The sequence below is a fragment of the Electrona antarctica genome (assembly GCF_951216825.1).
Source record: "Electrona antarctica genome assembly, contig: scaffold_25, whole genome shotgun sequence".
NCBI lineage: Eukaryota > Metazoa > Chordata > Actinopteri > Myctophiformes > Myctophidae > Electrona > Electrona antarctica.
Window position 1 is genome coordinate 1,988,960 of NW_027637034.1, and position 24,989 is coordinate 2,013,948.

The 24,989-nt window shown below is 43.7% G+C and overlaps 2 protein-coding genes across 2 annotated transcripts in view; both read left to right on the top strand.

Annotated features, from left to right (window-relative positions):
• Nucleotides 1-24,989, top strand: part of LOC306919443 (uncharacterized protein) — a 461,602-nt gene that overhangs the window by 403,997 nt on the left and 32,616 nt on the right. The window lies entirely within an intron of this gene.
• On the top strand, nucleotides 1,150-23,881 carry LOC306919358 (uncharacterized protein; the record flags this gene model as incomplete). Its single annotated transcript, XM_079532152.1, has 7 exons — nucleotides 1,150-1,346; nucleotides 3,135-3,227; nucleotides 4,218-4,373; nucleotides 7,021-7,164; nucleotides 8,266-8,550; nucleotides 23,297-23,361; nucleotides 23,861-23,881. The coding sequence occupies exons 1-7, from the start codon at nucleotides 1,238-1,240 to the stop codon at nucleotides 23,879-23,881; spliced, it is 873 nt and encodes a 290-aa protein (XP_079388278.1). The 5' UTR covers nucleotides 1,150-1,237.

Genomic DNA, 24,989 nt, shown 5'->3' on the forward strand with positions numbered 1-24,989 from the left:
ATTAACACTTTGAGTAATACTATCTTGTGAGACTATAAAAGATTGTGCATTTTCTGTCATAGATAGTTAGCCTATACATCCGAGACGTTTTATACTTTTTAAAGTTAACAGCAGTATTTCAATGTTTTAAACAAACAAAAACTCTCCTTGGGTGATTGTAATCCGTGCAGGGAAGTACATGTCTCTGATGTCTTGGTACAGTGGACAGACGGTTAGGAAGTGTAGCTCAGTCTCTACCTCGTTTTGTGTGCAGTGTGTGCATAGTCTGTCTTCTCTTGGGAGCCAGGTCTCTCTCTCTCTCCTTCCATGAGAGCAGCAGCATTTGTTTGCACCATTCAACACCCTACATTACATTTACCACATATCCACTCACTTACACTACTGATCTACTGATTAACACAAGCCACTTAATACTTTAGTATTGTTTGATGCATACGTTTATTATATTGTAAATCAATATTGGTTTGTGCACTTTTAAACAGCTGTGTGTCTTCCTCCTTTGTTATGGCCCAAGAGCCAGGTCATAACACTATCTATCTATCTATCTATCTATCTATCTATCTGACAGTTACACACCTCCACCACCAGGGGGCGAAAGGCATTAAGGCAACAGTGCCTGGATGCTTTATTGCGCATGCGTGAAAACTTTGACCCGGTCGGAAGTACTTGTTTGCATCACGTGGCCACGCCACGCCAGTTGTTTTCCACGGTAATGTTGTTGAACAAACATGTTGTCGTGCCTCTCGGGAATTGTTGATATTTCAACATTTGATATATTACACATTCTATATTACAGTAGGAACAGAAAGCTTGGTGGAAATGTCTCCTAAAGGAGGTGAAAAGCGTCAAATGGAGTCAGTACGGCTGAAGATAAATGAACAGTGGCAGCGGTGGCCGAACGGATAGCGGCGCGGTCTAGATACCGGAAGGTTCCCAGTTCGAACCAGCCGTCCGACACGTTAAAATTACCACCGCTGAAATGCCCTTGAACAAGGCATCAACCACTACGATGAAATGTGTTCTATGAGCAGGGCCTGGCTGGAAACAAGTTCTTGAGCTTAGCCCAGATACCCTGGGTAAATATAGATTTCATTTCATTTCATTTCAACAGCTAGCGTTGGTGGGAGAGGAGATATTGTTTGTTGTGGACAAACAGCGTGGCGCTGCTGATGTTTGTAGTGTGGAGCTTAGCGTCAGAGTGTTTGTGTTGGAGCGCCTCAGCGCGGTGGGAGAGTTCATGGTCAAACTCTTCCAGAGAGAGATGGAGACACTAGAAAGTCTGCTGGAGACACAAAACAAACGGCTGGACATTGATTTTGATATGGACATCGATCTACACACTGCAGGTTAGTAGACTCTGAACAACACCAACTTAGCTACAAGTAGCATTAAGCTAGCTGAACTGAACTGCATTTACCAGTAGTTATACTAGCCCTAGAATGTCTGTGATCATACATAGATTACATATATTCCTGTAAACACAGCCATAGATCAGATGCCTCCGCTCCCAGTGAGCAAGGAGACAAGGGCGGCATAAATGTGCTCCACGCTCTGTTTGTACTCACCCAATACATAATTCCAAAGAAGTGGAGTGAGATATTGTACTGTAGTTTAACATCCATGTAAAAGTTCAGGCAGAAAACGCTTGTTTATTCAAATATCTGATCTTTTCAAACGTCTTTCATATATTTTCCCGGGCTGCACACGGACGACATTTTCTCAGGGCGAGGGGTCCGTAATGACAGCTGGACTTCCATGTATGACAGTCACTCGCAGGGCAGGGTTTTCTGCTGCAGCCTAGGCTCCAGAGTCACAGGCACGGTGCGCACAGTGCCTTTTAAATCCATTCTCTGCAGCTGCAAGAAATGTATATCAAACCAAAAGAGCGCGTTTCATAAGGGCGTATTACATTCTAAAAGACAAGTGTAGGTTACATTAATGATGATTGTTACGGACTGCTGTCCTTTTGATTATTGTAATTATTATTGTATTTGGTTAATTTGGGAATAAGGGTGATAAGTTCGAATATGTTTGTATAACTTGTGGCCTATGTTATATTGTGTTCCTTTTGTGTTCTCTGTAAGGTCATGAATGGAGTGTGGAGAATGGGTGTGGTGATTGAAAGCAGGTGGCTGCAATCAGGTCCTGCCTGGACCTCCCCTCCTCCCTCATTCGTTCCTCCTGTCCACACCCTGGCCCTGGTTGGCTGGGCAATAGCCCTGCCCTTTATAAAAGTGCTCAGTCTGTCCTAACTGCTGGGAGGACGACAGCTTAAGTTTGCAGCAGAGACTCCATTCCTCTTGTCCTCCACCCATGCTGCCCTTTTCTTTTGTTTGCCTTTGTTAGTTTTGTGGGTTAGTTTGTCTTTGGTTCTTCTGAGTAAGTTATATTTTGTTATCTTTGTTTTGTGTTAGTTCTGAGTTCTTATGTGACCCTTAGTGTTTGTTTGTCATTTCATTAGTCAGCTCCTTAGTTATTTATTGTCCAATTCCCTATTGTTATTCCTGTCCTGTTTATATTTCCCTATTTAATGGTACATCGTCCTTTGTGTATCCCGTAAGGGTGTTTAGTCCCTTTTGTTTTGTGATCTAATTTATTGTATTTTTCTTAGTTAGGTTAGTTAGGTTTAGTAATTGTCTTTTGTTTCTCATACGGTTAGGGACTTTTAGTTAGGGGTAATTTTATTTCTTAGTTAGCAAGTTTTCTATAATGTAAACTGACACCCTGAAGCCATTATGCACTTTTTTGTCTCTGTCCAAAGAAAAAAGGAGAGATAATAAAACAAACCATCTTTTGTAAAAGCTGTCTCCTCATTATTATGTTGGTTCCCCCTACCCTAGACAGGGGGTCGTAACAATGATAAAAAAAACTTCGGCCACATCAGTGAAATAATGTCCGATGTCGGGCATCGGTGCCAAAAATTACGGATACATCGGTGAGACCGATGTCAGGCTCTACTCACAACGTCTTGCTCTGCCAGGCGTTGTGAAGAGATTCAAGACACTTTTTTTTTAAACGATGGTTATCCTGACAAAACAAATAGGTGAATAAATGTCATCTTTGAGTTGACAAAAGCACTTTGAGTTCCTCTGCTGATGCTACCTTATCTCTCCTCCTTCTGTCTGTGTGTAAAGAGGTTTCATCTGAATATGAGGAGAGGAGATCCAGTCTGGTCCAGGAGGAACAACAACATCCACAGATGAAAGAGGAACAGGAAGAGGAGACTGGTGAGTCAACTTTGACATTACTATGTAGGAAGATGTGGTGCAATACAAATTTATATTTTATTAGTGTTATTCTAACAAGACTAAAGGGTAATTCAACAACTGTAACGATACAAATATAGTTTGGTAGCTCATGGTCCTCTAAAAGACAGTCAGACCAGCATGTGCCTTTTAAATCCATTCTCCGCAGCTGTAAGAAATTAATTAATTTCAAACCGAAATATCACGTTTCATAAGGGCATATTACATAATTTTTTATTGATTAACAGTTTGCAAAATTACAGTACATTTCAAGCACAACTCAATACAAAAACTGTTAACTGTGAGTGGACGACCCAATAAAGCATTACACTTGTTTACAAGGCCCACCTTGTTCAATTCATCAAAACATTTAGAGACGTACAAATATACACTTCTATATAGCCAAAGAACACAACAGGAATTCATCATAAAGGAGGTAAAAAGGTAAATATACAGTGAGGGAAAAAGGGGTGGTAGGGTGGGGAAGTGTAGGTTACTATAGAGGGTATGCGCGTGACATCATCATCAAACCAGGAAGTTATGCAGGAACGCCTACTGAGTGGCAAAAACTACTTTCTGGCCTTGACAGCCCATACATCCACACAGAAAAGTAATATCTGATTGCATTAAACAACATTAAACAATGTTAAACTCACTTTGCGTGTTGCTTTGCCACTCGATGTGCCATTCACTTTAAGCATGCGCATACTCTCTATAATGATGATTAAAAAAAAAATTAGGCCACATCGGTGACATAATGTCCGATGGCGCCAAAAATGACGGATACATCGGTGAGACTGATGTCGGGCTCTACTCACAACACCTTGCTCTGCGAGGCATTGTGAAGAGACTCGAGACACTTAATTTTTAAACGATGGTTATCCTGACAAAACGAATAGGAGAATAAAATGTCATCTTTGAGTTGCTCTGCTGATGCTACCTTCTCTCTCCTCCTCCTGTCTGTGTGTAAAGAGGTTTCATCTGAATATGAGGAGAGGAAATCCAGTCTGGTCCTGGAGCAACCACAACATCCACAGATTAAAGAGGAACAACAGGAGAGGAGTTCCAGTCTGGTCAAGGAGGAACCACAACCTCCACAGATTAAAGATGAACAGGAAGAGGAGACTGGTGAGTCAACTTTGACATTACTACGTAGGAATATGTGGTGCAATACTCTCTCAGGTAAAACATTTTTTTTTGTATTAGTATTATTCTAACAAGACTAAAGGGTCATTCAGACTATGTGAACCCAGGCTATGTGAACCCCCCCAAACTACAAACTTGGTTTCATGTAGGAAATAGGGATGTCGGTAACGGTTAATTTGCCAGCCGGGTAGCCAATGGCATTATCCGGTTAATTAACGGTTGTTGATTATTATTATTATTTTTTTTAATAGGCTACCCCAAATGTAATATGCATGTATAGGCTACATAATTAAAGTTGGCAGACGAATGGTATACATTTATTTATGTTCCTTTTTAAAAGACAAACAAAAAAGCAACATTTAACAATATAAATAAATTGTTGTAGGCTTAATCATCAATAAACGCATCGCATCTGCATGCATCCATCTGCGCGTCTACAGTAGGCTACAGAGGTCCGCCGGTTCTAGTCCAAAACTTTTGTCATACGTTTGTGGCGTCACCCACGCTGAGAGTAGTGCAGTCATTTATTAAAGTGTAAGTTTGCTCTCTCTCTCTCTTTAGCGTTGATGTGTTTATTTGTATTTTCGAGATGTGTATGATTAATCCAAATGTAACTAAAAGGTAATTTAAATGTGGTTATTTCCAGTGCTTAATTTCAGCCGGAGCTTGGCAGAGCTCAGCTCCGGTACCTGTCACTTGAGCTCCGGGAGCTCAAGCCACCTGTAGAGGCAGCTCCGGTAGCTGTAGAGGGCGCTCCGCCACCCCAAATGCACATTACAGTATACAATACGTCTCTATTATTATGTTAGTTTCATTTTCAAGTCATCTAGGCTTCTTCCTCATCATAGTTACTTCTATTTCCAGTACGATTCCAAAGTAAAACATGGCTTGAATGATCGCATTGCAAGTACAAACAAAAAAACACTCTTATTTTGAAATGTGTGCCCGTTGTGAGAGGAAATAGGTGGCTATGGAACCCCGGCTCGACGCCTCACTGTTGACGGTGTCGGATCCTCCTTTTAATACTCTGTGTCGGATGCGTAAATAAAAACTCGTCTCGACTTTTGCAATTGGCATCTGTTGTCGTTCGTTGCATATGGAATATGGAACTTTCATACTTTTATGGAGCAATAGATTAACTGCTAACTGGGGACAGCATGCGTTTTGTTTTCAATACAACATGCCATGGTGAGTTCTTATGAACAGAACTGACTGCATTGCCAAATCTCACAAAGACACCCGGCTTTACAACAAACATGGGTCGATCAGTATTGAATATCATAACGCTTGCTTTGGTGGGCCCGGGAAAAAAAAAGACTAGTACAGAATTAAGTAGTAGTAGCATTATTGAGTTCATCATCGGAGGAGGAGGAGGAGGAGGCGGAGGAGGAACTACAAAACGCGCATGCAGGTATTTATATTGCGTACTGTTCTGATGATGGGCCACCCTAACTTGTTATATTTTATACAGTATGTAATATAACGTCGAGCCGCTGTGCCAACTGAACTGCAAATGCATACTGTAGTTGTGTGTTGTGAGCTGGCGGACCCTTGTGTGAACTGCTGCTGCAAATGTTATTGAAAAAGACTTGTTACTTCAGGGTCCTCCATTTTCAATTCATCAGAACATTTAAAGACATATTTAAAAAAAAAGTCTATATGCCTACTCTATTATGTTTTGATGGGTGGGCGAATTTTGCGCATGCATGTGTGTGCACGCGCCCGAGCTCCGGCACCTAAGAATTTAGAAATGAAGCACTGGTTATTTCTAGTGAGGAACATGCTGGTTGAGAACCCACATCTATGTATTAATTTACGGGTGCTCAGCTGTAGCAGTTTGTCTTTGGTGAGTCCTTAGTTTATATATTGATAGCCCAGCTATATGTATTCATTTGGTGTGGTAACAGGCGTTCATGGTGTATGTTCATTGTGTTAATTTCCATTTCCTGTACAGATGTGATCACGAGTCAGTGGTCACTGCTTTAGCCATACTGAATTAAGCTGTAGGTTGTATTGATAATAGGGAAAGCTAAGGTTCTTGTATTATTTAATCTGTCTCTACTTTTATTGTTAACTTTGGTATAAATTGCTCGTAATAAAGTCCATATTTTTATATATTGCATTTTCCAATAAAGATTGTATATTTTAATAAGTTTGTGGTCCGTCTAGTATGTACCTATAGCTTCTGGTTACACTACTATGACACTTTCCCAAAGTAACGTGCTCCTCTTATAGTCCTGACATTGACATTACTTATGGAACCTGCAGGTTTGGTTGAGCTGCTAACAAACGTCCTCCTCCTGCTGCTTAACGACTAGCCTACACAAATACACTGTCTGTGAGCATCTTTATCTTTTGCATCTGCCCGTGTGTGGGAAGCATAACATTGTGGCAGAGTAGAAACGTCCGTATGCAGCTTGAGTGGCCCTCCTAAAGGCCTCGCCGTGGGGTTGGCTGGCTTCCTCCTCACGGAAGACACAGGCTGGGGCGACAACCCATACTGATCCCGGGTGCCATCTACATTCCGGCTGTCACCCGTCTCTCCGGTGGTCACCAGACTATTCCTGGTTGTTCAGTAAACCTTTATTGAATGATAAGTACAAGTTGTTTTTACTGGTGATTTCCACAGAGCACCACAGGGAGAGGTCTACAGTATCTAGAGAGATGGCCTCCAAAAGACATTCAACGGTGTCAGAGGAACAGCCAGAGGTGGACCAGAGACGTGGACTGTTTGATGCGAAGATGCAACCTGTAGTAAAGTTGTACCGTGTAGGTATGTGCTGTTTTGTTTACTTACTTACATAAAGGGATATTTCACTTTCAAAATAATTGTGGGTAATGTTATCGTCTACTATATTTATTTTTATCAGACAAGCCCATTGTAACTTCAAACTCTATTTTAACCATCGTAGATACACAGAAAACACCCATCCCTGGTTCTAGTGAATGATATTGTCCTTCCTTAGAGCAGGGGTTCTCAACCTGTGAGTCGCGACCCCTCGAGGGGGTCGCCAAATTATTTTGGGGGGTCCCCAAATTATAAAAAACAACTGTTTTTTCTTATTTTTTTTGCAACCGAATGGCTGGAAAATGGAAATGAAGAGTTTACATGCATACACCTCCCTAATGATTATATCTGGTTTCAGTATGTATTTATGGTGTATTGTCTCTATTATTAAGGTTATTGTAGCAGTCAATTTATATTGGGGGTCGGGAGGGGGCGGGGCAGGGGTCCTGAGACATTGCCAAAGCATGTCCGGGGGTCCCCGGCCAAAAACGTTGAGAACCCCTGCCTTAGAGGGGGACAGACATAGCTGAATGGGTAGAGAGCCTGTCTAGGAAACAGAATGTACCACAGTGATGTTGTTAGGTCTGCAGGACCCATGGGTGGGAAAAATAGTAGTCTGTAGGACCCACGGGTAGTAAAAATTGTATTTTTTTATTTTTTTAGAAATTGTAATTGTTTGAAATTATTGCATTTATACAAATCATGCATCAATTCAAGATTGAGACCTGGAGTCACCACTACACACTGTATGACACTCAAAAATCATTGTATTATTGGAACATGTTTGTTGAAACTTCCAACAACCAGTTTGAGTTTGTGTCAATTGTTTCAGTTTTCTTTTCTTTTGGCGTCATGTTGAACACGTATTACTTATTGTAACTATAAAAATGCAACATTATAATCAATACAAACAAAATATGTCTTCTAAAATCTTTACTTGGACAAGTAAGTAAATGTTCTTGTCCAAATGAGAAGTGGCTCAAACATGTAATGTCAAGCCCTGAAAACTGTCTTTGATTAGAAATGGAGAAGATGATGTTCCTCCAAAAATGCAAACATTAAATGTTTTTCTCTCTTTTTTTCTAGCCGTCCCGCACCTCCCTGTGTGTAAAGAGGAGGTTTTCACTGAACAACCGGAGAGGAGCTCCAGTCTGGTCCAGGAGGAACCACAACCACCACAGATTAAAGATGAACAAGAGGAGCTACTTCAAAGACCAATGGAGGCTGATGGGTCAAGGTTGACATTACTAGCCGTGAAAAGTGAAGATGATCATGATGATGAAAACGGAGAAACAGAGCCTGTAGCCGGAACCTCAACTCAGCACATGAAAACACAAGCTGACGTAGAGGACTGTGGAACATCACAACCAAGTAGTGACAACCAGCTCCTCTCTTCACACTGTTCTGTATCTGACACTGAAGACAGTGATGAGTTGCAGGAGCCCAGTGAAGGTCAGTCAACTTTAAACACACTGAAGTCACACAAGACACAACATGTGGAATGACAAAGATTGTCTTTGAGCAGCAAGCTGTCCAAGGACTTAAAATCATCAAAACATATTCACTCCATGAGGAGCCACACGGGGAAGAAACGCTTTAGTTGTACAGACTGTGGCAAATGTTTTAATCTTAAGGCAAATCTGACTAAGCACTCAATGATTCATACAGGGGAAAAGCCCTTCACTTGTACAGTTTGTGGTAAAGGCTTTATTCAGAGTGGTGATCTAAAAACACACATGAGGACTCATACAGGGGAAAAACCATTTACTTGTAAAGTGTGTGGCAAAGGCTTTGCTATGAGTGGTCATCTAAAAACACACATGATGACTCATACAGGGGAAAAGCCCTTCACTTGTACAGTTTGTGGTAAAGGCTTTATTCAGAGTGGTGATCTAAAAACACACATGAGGACTCATACAGGGGAAAAGCCCTTTACATGTAACGTGTGTAGTAAAGGCTGTCTTCACATCGGTAATCTAAAATTACACATGATGACTCATACAGGGGAAAAGCCCTTCACTTGTACAGTTTGTGGTAAAGGCTTCATTCATAGTGGTGATCTAAAAAACCACATGAGGACTCATACAGGTGAAAAGCCCTTTACTTGTAACGTTGTGACAAATGCACATAATGTTTTTGTATTTATCTGCTGGACCTATGCATGTTATTATGTACGTGTGATGTAAGTACATGTGAAATGACTTTACAGTTAATTCTAACATTTCTGGTTCACATGAGAGGTAACAGGTCTGATACAGGGGGTAATTGAATGATTGGTGGTGTCACCCAACTTTATTTATAGAGGAAGTGACACAGGGAATGGGGATCAAATGGACAAACGAACCTAGGTGCCAGGGTGCACATTTGATAGAGAGGAGCTCCGAGGCGCCAGATAGGGCTACCGGTTAAACCACTATCCAAGGTTTAACACGTAGTATCTGCAGCCAAGGCAAAGGACAATTGAGCCATCGGGAACAGGAACGCGCTGTTGCTGCCGTTGGATATTGATCGCTTGGAATCACAGTGTGCGTGGAGGCGAACAGCGTCAGAGACGTCACGTCAATACTGGTGAGATCATTCCAAACGTTTGGTCCTTGTTGGATTATAGTACCCCGAACTCGCCGTTCAGCGTGGAGCGGTCTTTTCAGTCTGTGTGGAATACGAGGAACTTTAAAAGGCTCTATAGTGCGCGTGCACGGCGAGAAGAGGAACGACGCGGGTGCTATTCATATTATACTGTGGGCGAGCGGTAGCGTGCCGCTAGCACCGTATGAACTGTGTTTATTGTTTACGTTTGGCTGGGACTGGGACTCATTTGGGTTGGGAGGGGGGTTGAGTTGTGATTATTGATTGTTGATTCTGGTTGTTTCCCAATGTAAACTGTGTGTATGTATTGCCATTCTGTTTGCTCAACTACATCCTTTGGTGGCTTCTATATAAAATACCACAGAGTTAACCCGACGATCCCGCTGTTTTTTTCCTTTAGCAATAATTATCCTTTCAATGTAAAAGGCCGATTGTTACAGGTGGTGGCCATTCTGGGAGGTTAAAGACTCTCCTTCAAGTCCTTGAGGTATCCTGGTGGCCGACAGTCCGCAGGGATGTGTGGGACCACGTTGGGGGATGTCATGGTTGTCAGCAACGCAAGCCAGTGGATTGTAAGCCGCCCCACAGGTTACGGTCCACTCAAGTCGACCAGGCAGCCCTTGGGATCGGCCCGGCGGGGCAGTTCTCGAGGGGGAAGAAAGGAAAAACCATGCTGCTGGTCACTTTTGACTACAATACCAAGTGGGCCATGGTCAAAGAAGTTCAACGGAGTGGGGGTGGTTCTCGGAATAGAGAAGCCAGATGTGATAGTGCCTGGTGGAACAGGCCAGTTCCAGCCAGGCGATCTGGTCTATATGAGAACACACCCACTTGCCAAAACATCTGAAAAATACTTGTCTAAGCTAGTGCCCCCACTACGGTTAGGTTCAGCTATAGTGATGAGTCAAGAGGACCTATTGGTTACCTAGTGAATTAGAAAGAATGATGATGAAGATACATTATTATGTGGTCCACCTCAAACCCTCCGTTGGGAGGACTTGAAAATTAGCTTCCAGCTGGGGGGGGGGGGACTGTGACAAATGCACATAATGTTTTTGTATTTATCTGCTGGACCTATGCATGTTATTATGTACGTGTGATGTAAGTACATGTGAAATGACTTTACAGTTAATTCTAACATTTCTGGTTCACATGAGAGGTAACAGGTCTGATACAGGGGGTAATTGAATGATTGGTGGTGTCACCCAACTTTATTTATAGAGGAAGTGACACAGGGAATGGGGATCAAATGGACAAACGAACCTAGGTGCCAGGGTGCACATTTGATAGAGAGGAGCTCCGAGGCGCCAGATAGGGCTACCGGTTAAACCACTATCCAAGGTTTAACACGTAGTATCTGCAGCCAAGGCAAAGGACAATTGAGCCATCGGGAACAGGAACGCGCTGTTGCTGCCGTTGGATATTGATCGCTTGGAATCACAGTGTGCGTGGAGGCGAACAGCGTCAGAGACGTCACGTCAATACTGGTGAGATCATTCCAAACGTTTGGTCCTTGTTGGATTATAGTACCCCGAACTCGCCGTTCAGCGTGGAGCGGTCTTTTCAGTCTGTGTGGAATACGAGGAACTTTAAAAGGCTCTATAGTGCGCGTGCACGGCGAGAAGAGGAACGACGCGGGTGCTATTCATATTATACTGTGGGCGAGCGGTAGCGTGCCGCTAGCACCGTATGAACTGTGTTTATTGTTTACGTTTGGCTGGGACTGGGACTCATTTGGGTTGGGAGGGGGGTTGAGTTGTGATTATTGATTGTTGATTCTGGTTGTTTCCCAATGTAAACTGTGTGTATGTATTGCCATTCTGTTTGCTCAACTACATCCTTTGGTGGCTTCTATATAAAATACCACAGAGTTAACCCGACGATCCCGCTGTTTTTTTCCTTTAGCAATAATTATCCTTTCAATGTAAAAGGCCGATTGTTACAACGTGTGTGGTAAAGCCTTTGCTATGTGTGGTCATCTAAAAAACCACATGAGGACTCATACAGGTGAAAAGCCCTTTACTTGTAACGTGTGTGGCAAAGGCTTTGCTATGAGTGGTCATCTAAAAACACACATGCGGACTCATACAGGGGAAAAGCCCTTTACTTGTAACGTGTGTGGTAAAGCCTTTGCTAGGAGTGGTACTGTAAAATCACACACAAGGACTCATGAAAGGGGAAAGCCCATAGACACATGAGGACTCATACAGGGAGGAAACCCTTTAGTTGCAGTTAGTGCCAAATGCTTGGGTCAAAATGCAAATCTGAGGATAATGAGGAGGAATCATACAGGGAAGAAGTGGTTAGTTGTAATAGTAATAAATGCATATTTTCCCCATGAACCCAGTTGAGTTGACGCATGATATAACATCATTCATTCTATTCCAGGATGACAATGACAGTTAGATACTAAAGCAGTGGAATCACATAATCTGACAATAGAGCGTCACAGTCCTGTCCCTTTCAGAACGAAGAGGTCACCAGAAGAGAAGTTCCCATTAATTTCCCCATAGACATATCAAGACGTATTTATTTAAAGACCTTTTAAGCCTCAGAAAAAGCCAACTCAGATTGTGACAAATCATGACAATGACAAAAAATGTTGGGTCGGACAAATAATTAGAAATAAGTGTTACCCTCCCCTTTTTTTTCTTCTAATTTGTTTGGCCCAATTAGTCTTTGTTTATTGTTATTATTTGTCACCATCCGAATTTAAAGACCACCACAATTTAGTTTCTTATCTTTTTGTATGTGAAACTTATATAAACATGGCAGAGAAAGTTGTTGTCTTTGGTATATTATTTCTCTATGGTAACACTGTTTAATTATACCATTGGATGTTTCAGACGTTATACCTTTATACGTTTGGAAACTCAAAACAATTCAATAGCAACAGAAAGTTTGGCATTGGCAGAGATTTGTCACATTTGTTGTGGGTGTATCCCACACATACTAGCATGTTCATTGTCAGCTTGTAGATTCATAAACCAAGTGTGATGCTATGTTAACACATGTTCCTGCACATTGTGAGCTTTTAGATTTGTTTCTTCAGTATTTTGTTTCTTTCTGTTTTCTTTTTTTTCAGGATTTGGAAAGTGAAAGCGGTTAAATGTGTCTGTTTTATAAATATTGAACCAATGGTAAAAGTACTAACAAGAGCTTGTGACTAAATAAATAACTATTTTGCGTCCGTTGGAATTAAGGTTCTTTCATATTCTGCAAACTGCCTACAACTGCTAGTTTTTCAAATTTGTATTTAATTTTTTTCTTTAACCTGTACTACCTATACTCAAGGTATTATTATTATTTTAATTACATCCATTATTATTATTTGTTGTTATTATTGTTATAATTATTTGGGGTCAAGTCCGATGGGGGAAAGATCCCTTATTGTTCGTACAGCAACGCAGATCGGCTGAGGCTGCCAAAACTTGCAGTTCTGGCTTAACTGTGCAGTCGTTTTTTGCAAAACTTGGCAATATGGTAGAGGGCTATGCTACTTTCAACGGTGCGGCCCACAACCATTGGCCAAAGAGTGGCGCTATAGCACTCAAGTGAAAATTCTAATATAAAAAGGTATAGCTCATGAACCTGACAGTCAGCGGACTCCTTCTTTACCAAGCGTTTCCACCATGCAGGTTCTGCCTCGCGTAGAACATACACGCCCATTTCATCTAATGTGATGATGCTTATGGTCGCTATCGGAACACGTTACTAACATGTTTCAAATGGACAGATCTACAAGATAACAGCGTGTCTGTTGTGCACCGCGTTACACTTGTAGATCAGCTTATTTTGGCAAGCAAGCCCCTATACGATGGATCCACTGGTTAATAAAGTAGCAATCTGTAGGATATCCTTTTCTCATGTATAATGAGAAAGAAGTTAATTTATTTAAGTTTGACCTCAAGACTAAAGGCTAATACAACTTGGCAAGAATATTATAAAAGCCATTTTTATTGAACAATTGCTCACTCACTCCCCTTTGCAGATGTAGTGTTTTGCAGGTAGCGGGGATTGAACCCCAGTCTCCCACTCGCCAGACCGACACACAACCTGCTGAGCCTGATTGGCAGGGCTGTTGTGGGCCGGGTCTTGATATCTTTCATCAGAGCTTATGATTATTATTTGATTAATATCATATCACTGTATGTCGGAATGACTGCGGAAATGGATCAAATCTGGTCACACAACACAGCTATAATTTCATTGTCAGATGGTAAGTCCACTGATGCGTTCTTGTGATGATATGTCGTCATGAAATATTAAATGATTCACGGGACATTTGGAGTTACCGAGGCATGCATGTCTGGCGTTCATGTTGTGATCAATATACAGTAGCCTACAGTATAGCCCTATTGGCCCCACAGCCGATCAGCCTAAGTTTTAAGCCATGCTCTGCAAGCCAGCTCTCCTCCAAAGGTGAGCTATGAGCAGGCTGCCTCATTGGGAACAGATGCACGACCATTTTGTCGTGGTATTTATATAAGTCACACATTCTACAAGCTTTGAACTGAGCAGATTGAGCAGATTGGCCAAAACATCTTTAAAACGGCTACTTTCATGGACTGAAGAGGGCAGTTTTTTTACAGACGGGTAAAAGGGCAGGGGCTGAACCCTATGCACATGCCTTCCTTTTCTTAGCGGTCACCAGCGGACCTAGAATACAGTAAGTCATGAAGTGACCACATTTATACTCCTGTTCACTGTGAGAAGTGTTTTGGGGGTCTTCTCCTGGCTGGCAGGCCGGCCGGAGGATTGACATTAAAGATGTGGATTGATCCATCATGACATGCTGTGGTCTCACTCTTTCTACCAACACCTCTTAGTGCGGCGACACATTCCCGTGATGACAGTCTGTTAAGATGTGATCTTTATTGTCTGTATATATATATAAACGATAAACCCTTATTCTGAAGTGCCACACCGGAAGTACCGGATATGCCTGTTACCCAATGTGTTTATAATGACGCTGCTAATAAAGATGCTCGAGTTATTATGGTCACGAGCTGAATGTAAGTGCTGAGTCCTCATTCTTTTCCTCCGTTATGTTTGTTTAGTCCGACTAGCTCCAGGCTATCTAGACTCTTCCTTATCGCTGTAATGGCAGCTCTGCTAACACAGTCTATACAGAGTATCTGGTATTTTTGTAACCTCCAAAAGAAAAACTAAAAACAAGAAAAAATTATATTATGAGACCATTACTGCGTCAAATGTAATTACAAAAATACATTTTACAGAAAATATACAATATTCAAAATTTGCGAAATCGTCACCTATCTAAGAAAGGATTAGAAATACATTTTCACAAGTTATTAAGGGGCCAAGCTAAATGGCATATGGTCCCTTATTGTAGTTGTCTGTTTTTAAGGGGCTGCGCCCGAAGTGCCTGGCCCCTTAAAAACAAAATTGCACTTCTGGCTTAACCGTGCAGTCGGTTTTCGTGAAACTTGGCAATATGGTAGAGGGGTATGCTAAACGGTGAGAACGCAAAGCCCACGGCCATTGGCCAAAGGGTGGCGCTATAGCACTCAATCAAAAATGCAAAATTTGAACAGGTATAGCTCCGTTTGACTGTCAACAATAAAACTTGGATAGACATATGCGTCTCCTCATGTCGAACAACTTTCGTGTTCTGACTTTTGACCTCTGACCCTGGCTAATGCTGCATTCACATGGAATCAGGCAAGCAGTAGATGGCAAACCGTAAGTTATTTTAGTGGACAGGAGCAGGACGGTAAACGGAACAAGACGGCACGGCAGACCGGCAGCGGCAGACGGCATCAATGTTAAAATATTTAATCTTTTTACCGTGCCGTCCAGCAGGTTTTGTCGTTTGCCATCTACCGCTTGCCTGATCACCCGTTTCGACTGGTATCAATGGACAAGACCGCAGTTATCAGTTAGGACCAGTACGATTGTTTCGAGCTAGTATGGGCATGCTCTGCCGACCCAACGGCTCAGTCGGTAGTTCTCCGTGATTATTTCGCTTGATTATCACTGATGTCCTGACGGAGGCGCGCCGTGTCTGGTGGCCTTGAGCTACGTGAGGCACCGCCGAGCGAGTCGCCGTGCCGAGCGTTGCGAAGGCCACCAGACCCGACTCAGCGCCGTCCGAGTTACGTCCCGATAGGCAGAGAATAGTATATATTAGTAGCCCCATAGTTTCCATGCGCCGACAATAGTTGGAAATGACACGTCCACCAGGGGGAAACCTTGACCAGGCTATGGTGACTATGCCAGTATGGCCATACTGGGCCCATAAGATGCATGATAAACGGACATACTGGGCCCATAAGATCGTATGATAACGGTCGAATCGGCTAGCCTGATTCCATGTGAATGCAGCATTAGATCACCCACTATTTTGAATTATACATATTTTCTTATGTCAGCGCTCCAGGCCAAACCATGCAGTTGTTTTTCACGAAATGTGGCAATATGTTAGAGGGCTATGTCACCCTGCTTAGACACAAAGCCCACAACCATTGGACAAAGGGTGGCACTGTAGCACTCGATTGAAAATCAGGCATAGCTCATAAACCACCAGCTGATGAACCACCAGTAATAATTACTAGGTAATTATTACTAATACATAGATAATAATTTAGACTACCTGATGTTGGTGTCCAGTTATCGGTGGTGGACAAAGTAGCCTACGTATGCTCAAGTATTCCTTTTAATGACATATTAGTGAAATTACAAAGTACTTTTTCTATTTAATATCAATGCATCATGGATTCAAATTGTCAAAAGTGTGCAAATAGCTTGTCTGTCTGTCTGTCTGTCTGTCTGTCTGTATGCCAATCAGTGCATTGGGAGCACCTGGCCAGTTGTCCCAGTGTGTTCTATAGAGCGTCGCAGTCCCGCCCCCTACCATGGCCCAGGAAATGAATCCCAATGCATTTTTCCCATAGACATTTCAAAAAGTATTTATTTAAAGACGGTTATGCCGCGGACAAAGCCAACTCGAGTCGTGACAACTCATGACAACACAAACAATATTTTGGACCAAACAAATAATTACAAAGAAGAAAAACAACAAAAAAAGTGTTGTAACCTGCCGTTTTTTTCTTCTTTCTAATTATTTGTTCGGCACAAAAAATTGTGTTTGTTGTCATGATTTGTCACGACTCGACTTGGCTTTGTCCGCGGCGTAAACGTCTTTAAATAAATACTTTCTGAAATGTCTATGAGGCCCAATACGCTCCCTTGCTGACTCAATGAGCCCTCACTGACTTAGCTGCGCGTTCATGTGAAGTCTCCGAGGGCTTGAGGGATGTCCCATTTGAAATCGGAAAGTCAGTGAGGGCTCAGCCCCGCCATTTTATGTGCCCTTTGCCAAAGTCAGCATCGATGCTGACTTTGGCAAAGAAATTACCCACAGTTCATAGCGTTACCAGGGGAATGAGGGGGATCCTCATGATTGAACGTCAATCATTTAAGTATGCAAATGAGTTATGTATCGTGGTTAGAATGTCAACAAACACAATAGTGCTTTCTCACTGTTCTCAAAGCTAGGGAGACGGAATGGAAGGATAGGCTATATATTTAATAACAATGTCAATAATAATAAGGGAAACATGATGAGAAATGACTAATGGAAATGCAATTTATAATGAATATTATTATATATGAATATTACAACCCCTATCACGCAGGAAAGTGTATTTATGAAACTAATAATAAAACGATCAGCTTAAATACTAAAATAGACATGATATAAATAGGCCAAGCATGTAGGCACTGGCTGTGAATAAGGACAGTTTTTATAAAGTGATGCAAAGTGTCATGAATGGCAGACTCGTCTTCAAAGTGCTGTCCCATTCCTTTCACAACAATTTGGAGCCCTTGCAGCCTCTCACCCTCAAGCACTTACAGCTGACGTCACTAAAGTCAATGAGGGTTCAGGGCTCAGGGCTTGAGGGAGGCAATTGGGATTGGGCCTATGAGGAAAATGAACGGAGAATCATTTCCTGGTCCATGGTAGGGGGCGGGACTGCGACGCTCTATAAAGGGCTGGGAGTTGGCCGGCCTAACTCAATTAAATTAAATTCATAGCTTTATTGGTATGAGAAAACATAAACACAAACGTTTACATTGCCAAAGCAAAAGTGGAACAAAACAATCAAGATAAAACAATACAATAAACATGTAAACAGAGCTGTGTTATATTAACACTTTGAGTAATACTATCTTGTGAGACTATAAAAGATTGTGCATTTTCTGTCAGAGATAGTTAGCCTATACATCCGAGACGTTTTATACTTTTGAAAGTTAACAGCAGTATTTCAATGTTTTAAACATGTTATAGGCCTAAACATTTGGTGGTTTTCAAACTCTCCTTGGGTGATTGTAATCCGTGCAGGGAAGTACATGTCTCTGATGTCTTGGTACAGTGGACAGACGGTTAGGAAGTGTAGCTCAGTCGCTACCTCGTTTTGTGTGCAGTGTGTGCATAGTATGTCTTCTCTTGGGAGCCCTAGGTCTCTCTCTCTCTCCTTCCATGAGAGCAGCAGCATTTGTTTGCACCATTCAACACCCTACATTACATTTACCACATATCCACTCACTTACACTACTGATCTACTGATTAACACAAGCCACTTAATACTTTAGTATTGTTTGATGCATACGTTTATTATATTGTAAATAAATATTGGTTTGTGCACTTTTAAACAGCTGTGTGTCTTCCTCCTTTGTTATGGCCCAAGAGCCAGGTCATAACACTATCTATCTATCTATCTATCTGACAGTTACACCTCTCCACCACCAGGGGGCGAAAGGCATTAAGGCAACAGTGCCTGGATTCTTTATTGATGCTGGGGCTGTACTGGTGGTAGACGGAGGGCTCGACCAAGCGGATACGGAAACTGTGTGTGCGTGGACGTGAGACGGTGGAGGGAGGAGACCTGGAGGATTCGGGTGCTTCCGTCAGCGTGGCGTTTGGTTACCACAGCAACAGGGAAGCACGAGAAGGAGAACGGTTTGAACATTGTTTGATTTCATCACTGACCGGCTTTAGCGACTAAAGACTTTGGGACTTGGGTGTGGGAGGAAGGTGGAGGGATACCGACCGGCGGCCTGTATAGGTCCGGTGGTATTCCGAAACAGTTCCGAACAGACCCAGCAGCTAGTGTAGTAGCAGGATAAAGCCATTATGGCTGGAAACGGGAGGAAAGGGGGGGATAAGAGCAAAACTAAAAGTGCGAGCCAAGAGAAAAGGGTACGGTCAGACAATGAGAGTGGCCAAGATCAAAGCGACGCTAGGAAAAAATCAAAGGTTTCGGATGTAGCTGAAATTAAGTTTGTGGTGAAATTTAAGGATAGGAGTGATAAAGGGCTAAATCCACTTAAATTGTCGGCGGACATTAAAGATAAGCTGGGAGATGTGTTGAACGTGAAGGTGATGATTAACGGTAATGTGCTTATCTTCTGCAGAAATGAAGGCCAGAGACGAAAGGCAATGCAGGTTAAACAGTTGCTCGGCAGACCAATTGAATGCTTTATTCCCGGCGGCGGTATGAAAAGTACCAAGGGAGTGATATATGTGAGCCAAGATATAACAGACAAAGAAATTGTGGAAAAGACAATTGGGGAAGTTGATAGTGAAACAGTGGTTGAGGAAGCGAGGAGGTTTAAAAATGGGGGCACGGCGGTGCTGCTAACCTTTAAAAAAGAAGTGACCATAATGCCAACGAGAGTATATCTTGGATATATGAGTTTCCGAGTGAAGGAATATATCCGGCCCCCAATGCGCTGCTACAAATGCCAGCGTTTTGGGCATGCAGCCGCGGCATGTAGAGGGGACAGGAGGTGTGGAAAGTGTGGAGGGAGCCATGAGTTTGCAGAGTGTCAGGCAACGGAGGCTAAATGCTGCAATTGTGGGGGTAACCATATTACTTCATATAGGGGATGTGAACACCATGTAAACGCCACGGAGGTTGAGAGAGTCAGAGCGGGAGGAGAAATGTCCTACGCGGAGGCAGTAAGGAAAGTGAGGGGAAGAGTGGAAGCAGCCGAAACAGTGAGGGCAGGGGCGCCCCCTGCCGGGCCAGTGGGGATGGAGCGGGGTGTGCAGGGAGTCGAGAAACGTGTAGTCATGGCGGTTCTGGCAGAAGTCCTGTGTGCACTCACCGCCAGGAAATCACAGGAACCATTTACGCGGGCAAATGCAATCAAAATGGTGGTAGATGCAGCAGAAAAGGTTGTTGGAGAGGCACTGCAGGTAGACCCAGAGCAGCTATTCTCCTTCATGGGGCAGAAAGAAATGGAATGGGCAGCAGCAACAAAAGAAAGGAGGGGTGCTGACAGGAGTAAGCGGATAGAAGAGGGAACGGAAGACCACAATGAGGATGATGATCGTTAGGTTGATGGTGTTTTACATATTACAATGGAATGCAAGAAGCTTGATAGCAAATGGGCAGGAACTTAAAAGGGTGATAAAAGAGCACCCGAACAAACCAGAAATAATTTGTGTACAGGAGACCTGGCTCAGACCATGTCTAGATTTTGTGATCCCTGGGTATGGATCTGGGTATGGATCTGGGTATGGAGGCTGGATAGGAAAGAACAAACGGGAGGGGGGTGTGCAACATTCGTAAGGGAAAATATACAGTACAAAAGGGTGGAAATCAAGACTGCTCTAGAGTGTGTGGCGGTGAGGGTATGGGAAAAGGATAAGTGGATAAATATTGTGAACTTTTATAACCCTTGCTGTACACTGATCCTAAGTGAACTTGAGGAGGTTAGGGAGCAGATAGGGGTACCGGTGATCTGGGTGGGGGACTTTAACTCACACAACCCCCTCTGGGGCAGTAGGATGAAAGACAGCAATGGGAGCACAGTGGAGGAGGTTATGGACAGATTCGGATTGGTGTGTGCAAATGATGGGAGGCCAACTAGGTTTGATGTAAGAACAGGGGCTGAGTCTTGTATAGATCTAACGATAGTATCCAGTGAGTTGGCAAGGGTGGGGGAGTGGGGCTTCCTGGACACAGGACAGCATGACACAATAGGCAGTGACCACTACCCAATACTGGTGAGGTTTGGGAAAACACTGGTAGCTGAAGAACGAGCAAGACCGGGGTTCTTTGACTACAGCAAGGCAGAGTGGGAGGAATTCGCAGAAAAGTGTGACAATGATTTAGACAGTGTGAATGGGGAGGGAACCATAGATGAGTGGAATGATAGCCTGTGCGCAATGCTATTGCACAAGGCGCGGGAGTGCATACCAGTCAAGAGAAACCCTAAAGAAAGAGTAAGTGTCCCATGGTGGAACAAGGCATGCACAGCAGCAATTCGAGAAAGGAACTCAGCATATAGAGAACTGAGAAGGAGCCCGACAGAGAACAATGCAATAGAGTAAAAAGTAAAAAGTTCAGAGCTAGAGCTAGAAGAGTGATTAAGACGGCAAAAAAGGAACGTTGGAGGAATTACTGCAAAGGCCTAGGAGTCGAGACCTCAGTAGGGGAAATCTGGGCAGCGGTTCACCGAATGTCAGGGGTGAAAAAGAGAAGGAGGATGCCAGTGTTAGAAAAAGAGGGGGCGGTGGCTAAAAGTGATGTAGAAAAAGCAAGAATGTGTGAAAGTACGTTTAAGGCTGTGCATAGTGGGACGAATATTGGAGAGGAAGGTATAAGAAAAAGGAATGAAACTTTAAGCCAACATAAAGCTAAACTCCAAGTGAACAGTGACAACACTGATGTGGTCAATTTGCACTTCTCTATATCAGAACTGCGGAGAGCAATAAAGAACGGGGGGAAAACCGCACCAGGAAAAGACGGTCTAAGCTACGAGATTTTTAAGAGAGTAGGGGAGCTAGTGTTGGAAGAGATTTTGGCCCTAATAAATACGGTATGGGAAGAGGGAACCCTGCCTTCAGCCTGGAAGCAAGCAGTGGTAGTTCCAATTGTAAAGCCATGGAAGGATGCTGCAAAGCCAGGATCATACAGGCCTATAGCACTGACAGCAGTACTGTGCAAAATAATGGAAAGAATGGTGACGGACAGGCTAGTATATAAACTAGAGAAGCAGGGGTGGTTTAGCCCAGTACAGAGTGGGTTCCGTAGAGGTAGGGGCACCATGGACTCTGTGATATCCCTGGAGTCGGATATAAAGAAGGCCATGATTAACAAGGAGGGACTGGTAGCAATGTTTTTGGACATTGAAAAAGCCTATGACATGTTGTGGAAAGAGGGACTAGCCATAAAACTCTATGATGCAGGAATTCGAGGGTGCCTACTCAATTGGATTCAGGACTTCCTAAAGAACAGGGTAATACAGGTCAGAGTGGGTGAGGCCCTATCAGATGGGACCAGCATTGACAATGGAACACCGCAGGGGAGTGTAATCAGTCCAGTGTTATTCGATATAATGATCAATGACATATTTCAGGACATAGGGCCAGGATTTTGTCTGTCCCTGTTCGCAGATGATGGAGCTGTCTGGAAAAAAGGCAGAGATATTAATTTTATAACAAAGAGTATTCAGGGAGCTATAAACAAAATAACGGACTGGGGAAATAGGTGGGGGTTTAAGATATCAGTGGAAAAAACAAAGTATGTTGTCTTCGGGAACAAGAGAGACAAGGGAGATGGCCTGTGTATGTATGGGCAGGAAATAGAGAGGGTCAAGGATTTCAAACTGCTAGGAGTTCACTTTGATGAAAGGCTAACTTGGAAAAAGAACATAGACAGCATTGTATGCAAATGTGAAAAGGTGATAAATGTGATGAGGTGTATCTCGGGAAGCTCGTAGGGAGCAGACCAACTAACACAAATAATGATTTATAGAGCAATGGTCAGGTCAAAGATAGACTATGGATGTCTGTGCTACGGAACAGCAGCCAAGAGTCACCTGAATAAGTTAGAGGTAGTACAGGCAAAGGCCTTGAGAGTGTGTTGTGGAGCCCGCCGCACAACCCCAATACCAGCTTTACAAATTGAGATGGGAGAGACTCCACTAGAAATGCGGAGGACAAAGCTGGCTAAGCAGTACATCAGTAAACTCAGGGGACACCTAGGGGAGAACCCAGCTAAAGCAGTGCTGCAAGACGCATGGGAGTGGGGAGGGGCTAAAGGAAAGCAAGAGTGTTTCATCTTCAAAATGAATAAGGAGATGGAGAAGCTGGAGTTGGGAGCGGTGGGGTTGGCCCCTATAGTGCACTGGCCAGTGGTACCGACGTGGTTATTACCGACGCCAGTAATAGACCTAAGCCTACTCGAGGCAGTAAAAGAACAGGGCAGCACGTACTACAGTGACATGGTAGCAGAAAGGCTGGAAAGCACATGGGAACATCACCTTCAAATTTACACAGATGGGGCCAAAGATCCTAAGTCAGGGAAGGCAGGTTTTGCGTATACAATCCCTAAGATAGAGGTGACTGTAAATAGGAGGCTGTCTGAGGGGGTGTCAGTATTTACAACAGAGCTGATGGCAATAATCTGGGCATTGAAGTGGGTGGAGGTGAAGCCTAGAAAGGTGGTCATATGCTCGGACTCTGCCTCTGTGCTTATGAACATGGGGGAAGGAAAGCTGGGAGCTCGGTCAGACCTGATGGTGGAGCTGCTGGTCCACCTCTACAAAATCGAGAAAGTAGGAGGGGAAGTAGGTTTCCTCTGGGTACCAGCCCATGTGGGGGTGGAAGGGAATGAAATGGCAGATAGGGCAGCAAAAAAGTCGCTAGGTAGGGAAATAGACATAAATGTAGCAATAGGAGCATACGAGTGCAGATCGATCATCAAAAGGGAAATAACAGCAGGCTGGCAGGAAGAGTGGGAAAGGGGAAAGAAAGGAAGACATTACTTCAAGATCCAGAACAGTGTAAAAAAAGGGGCGTGCTACCTTGGGGCAGAGAGAAGGCAGACCGTGACAATGACAAGACTCAGGTTGGGACACTGTGGACTGGCATGGGACCTGTCAAAAATGGGGAAGCACCCAGATGGACTGTGCAGCACATGCAAAAAAGATCAAACAGTGGAACACGTGCTTATGGAGTGCACCCGGTACTCTGAAGAAAGAGAGCTGCTGTATGCATCAGTGGCAAGTGACCACACAAACAATGTGACGCTCAAGAGTCTCCTCAACCCAACAGAAAACCAGGCAAGGACTGTAAAAGCGGTGCTTAATTTCATGGCAGCAACATGTTACAGGGTGTTCTAGCTAGGCTACGGCCCCACCCTGTGGTCCCCGGATGTTACTGCCTCTGTAGTTATATCCGGCTGAGTCACATGAAGCTGTTGTTGTTGTAGCAATGCTGTTATGTCCACTACCGGCTTTAAGAGAATAAAAGGCACTGAGCACAGCATATCTCTCCTGACTATCTGTCCTACACATACTTGCAACATGGTGACAGAAGTGGAAGTAGGACCCTGAGAAGTTAACGTCGCTCGGTCCGTCGCCAAAGCAGCGTGTGTTTGTTTGTTTTGGTGAGGATTAGCAGCTTCGGTTAGCCTGCTAGCATTTGCGTTGCGCTGAAACAATGGCATCCAGCATACCGCCTCCGGAGCCTGTGAAGATGGCGGGAGATGTTCACAGCAACTGGGTGAGCTTTCGAGCAGAGTTTGAGGACTACGTGCTTGCGACCGGCCTCAGTGAGAAGGACAAGCCGGTGCAGGCAGCAGCACTCAGGAGGCTGATGGGGAACGACTGCCGCCATGTCTACACGCACAACCTGGGACTCACGGCGGATCAGCAGAAAGATGTCGATGCTATACTGGACGCACTGGAGACATACTTCAAGCCCGCCAGCAACGTGATTTTCGAGAGGTATGTGTTTGGCCAACTTAAACAAGAGGATGGAGAGCTTTTCGACTCTTTTGTTACCAGGCTGAGAGAAAAGGCTGCCTCTTGTGAATATGGAGCTATTAGGGATGAACTCATAAGGGACAAACTTGTTCTCGGCATAGCTGACGAGGGTGCAAGACGTCGCTTACTGAGAGAGAAAGACCTTAAATTGGACAATGCCATCAGGATCTGCCGTGCATCCGAGGTCATGGATAGCAAGCTAAAAGCCATGTCGCTGGGCAGCTCCGGGCCGGGCGACAGCAATAATGCCACGCAATAACAGCGGTACGACCGGAGGACAGCCCACCAACAGCCCACCAACACATCTGCACAGCATCAGAGCATGAGAGGCGCAGGTGACTGCAAGTACTGTGGCACACGGCACAAACGGGGGCGAGACCAGTGCCCTGCATTTGGCAAATCATGCCGCTCATGTG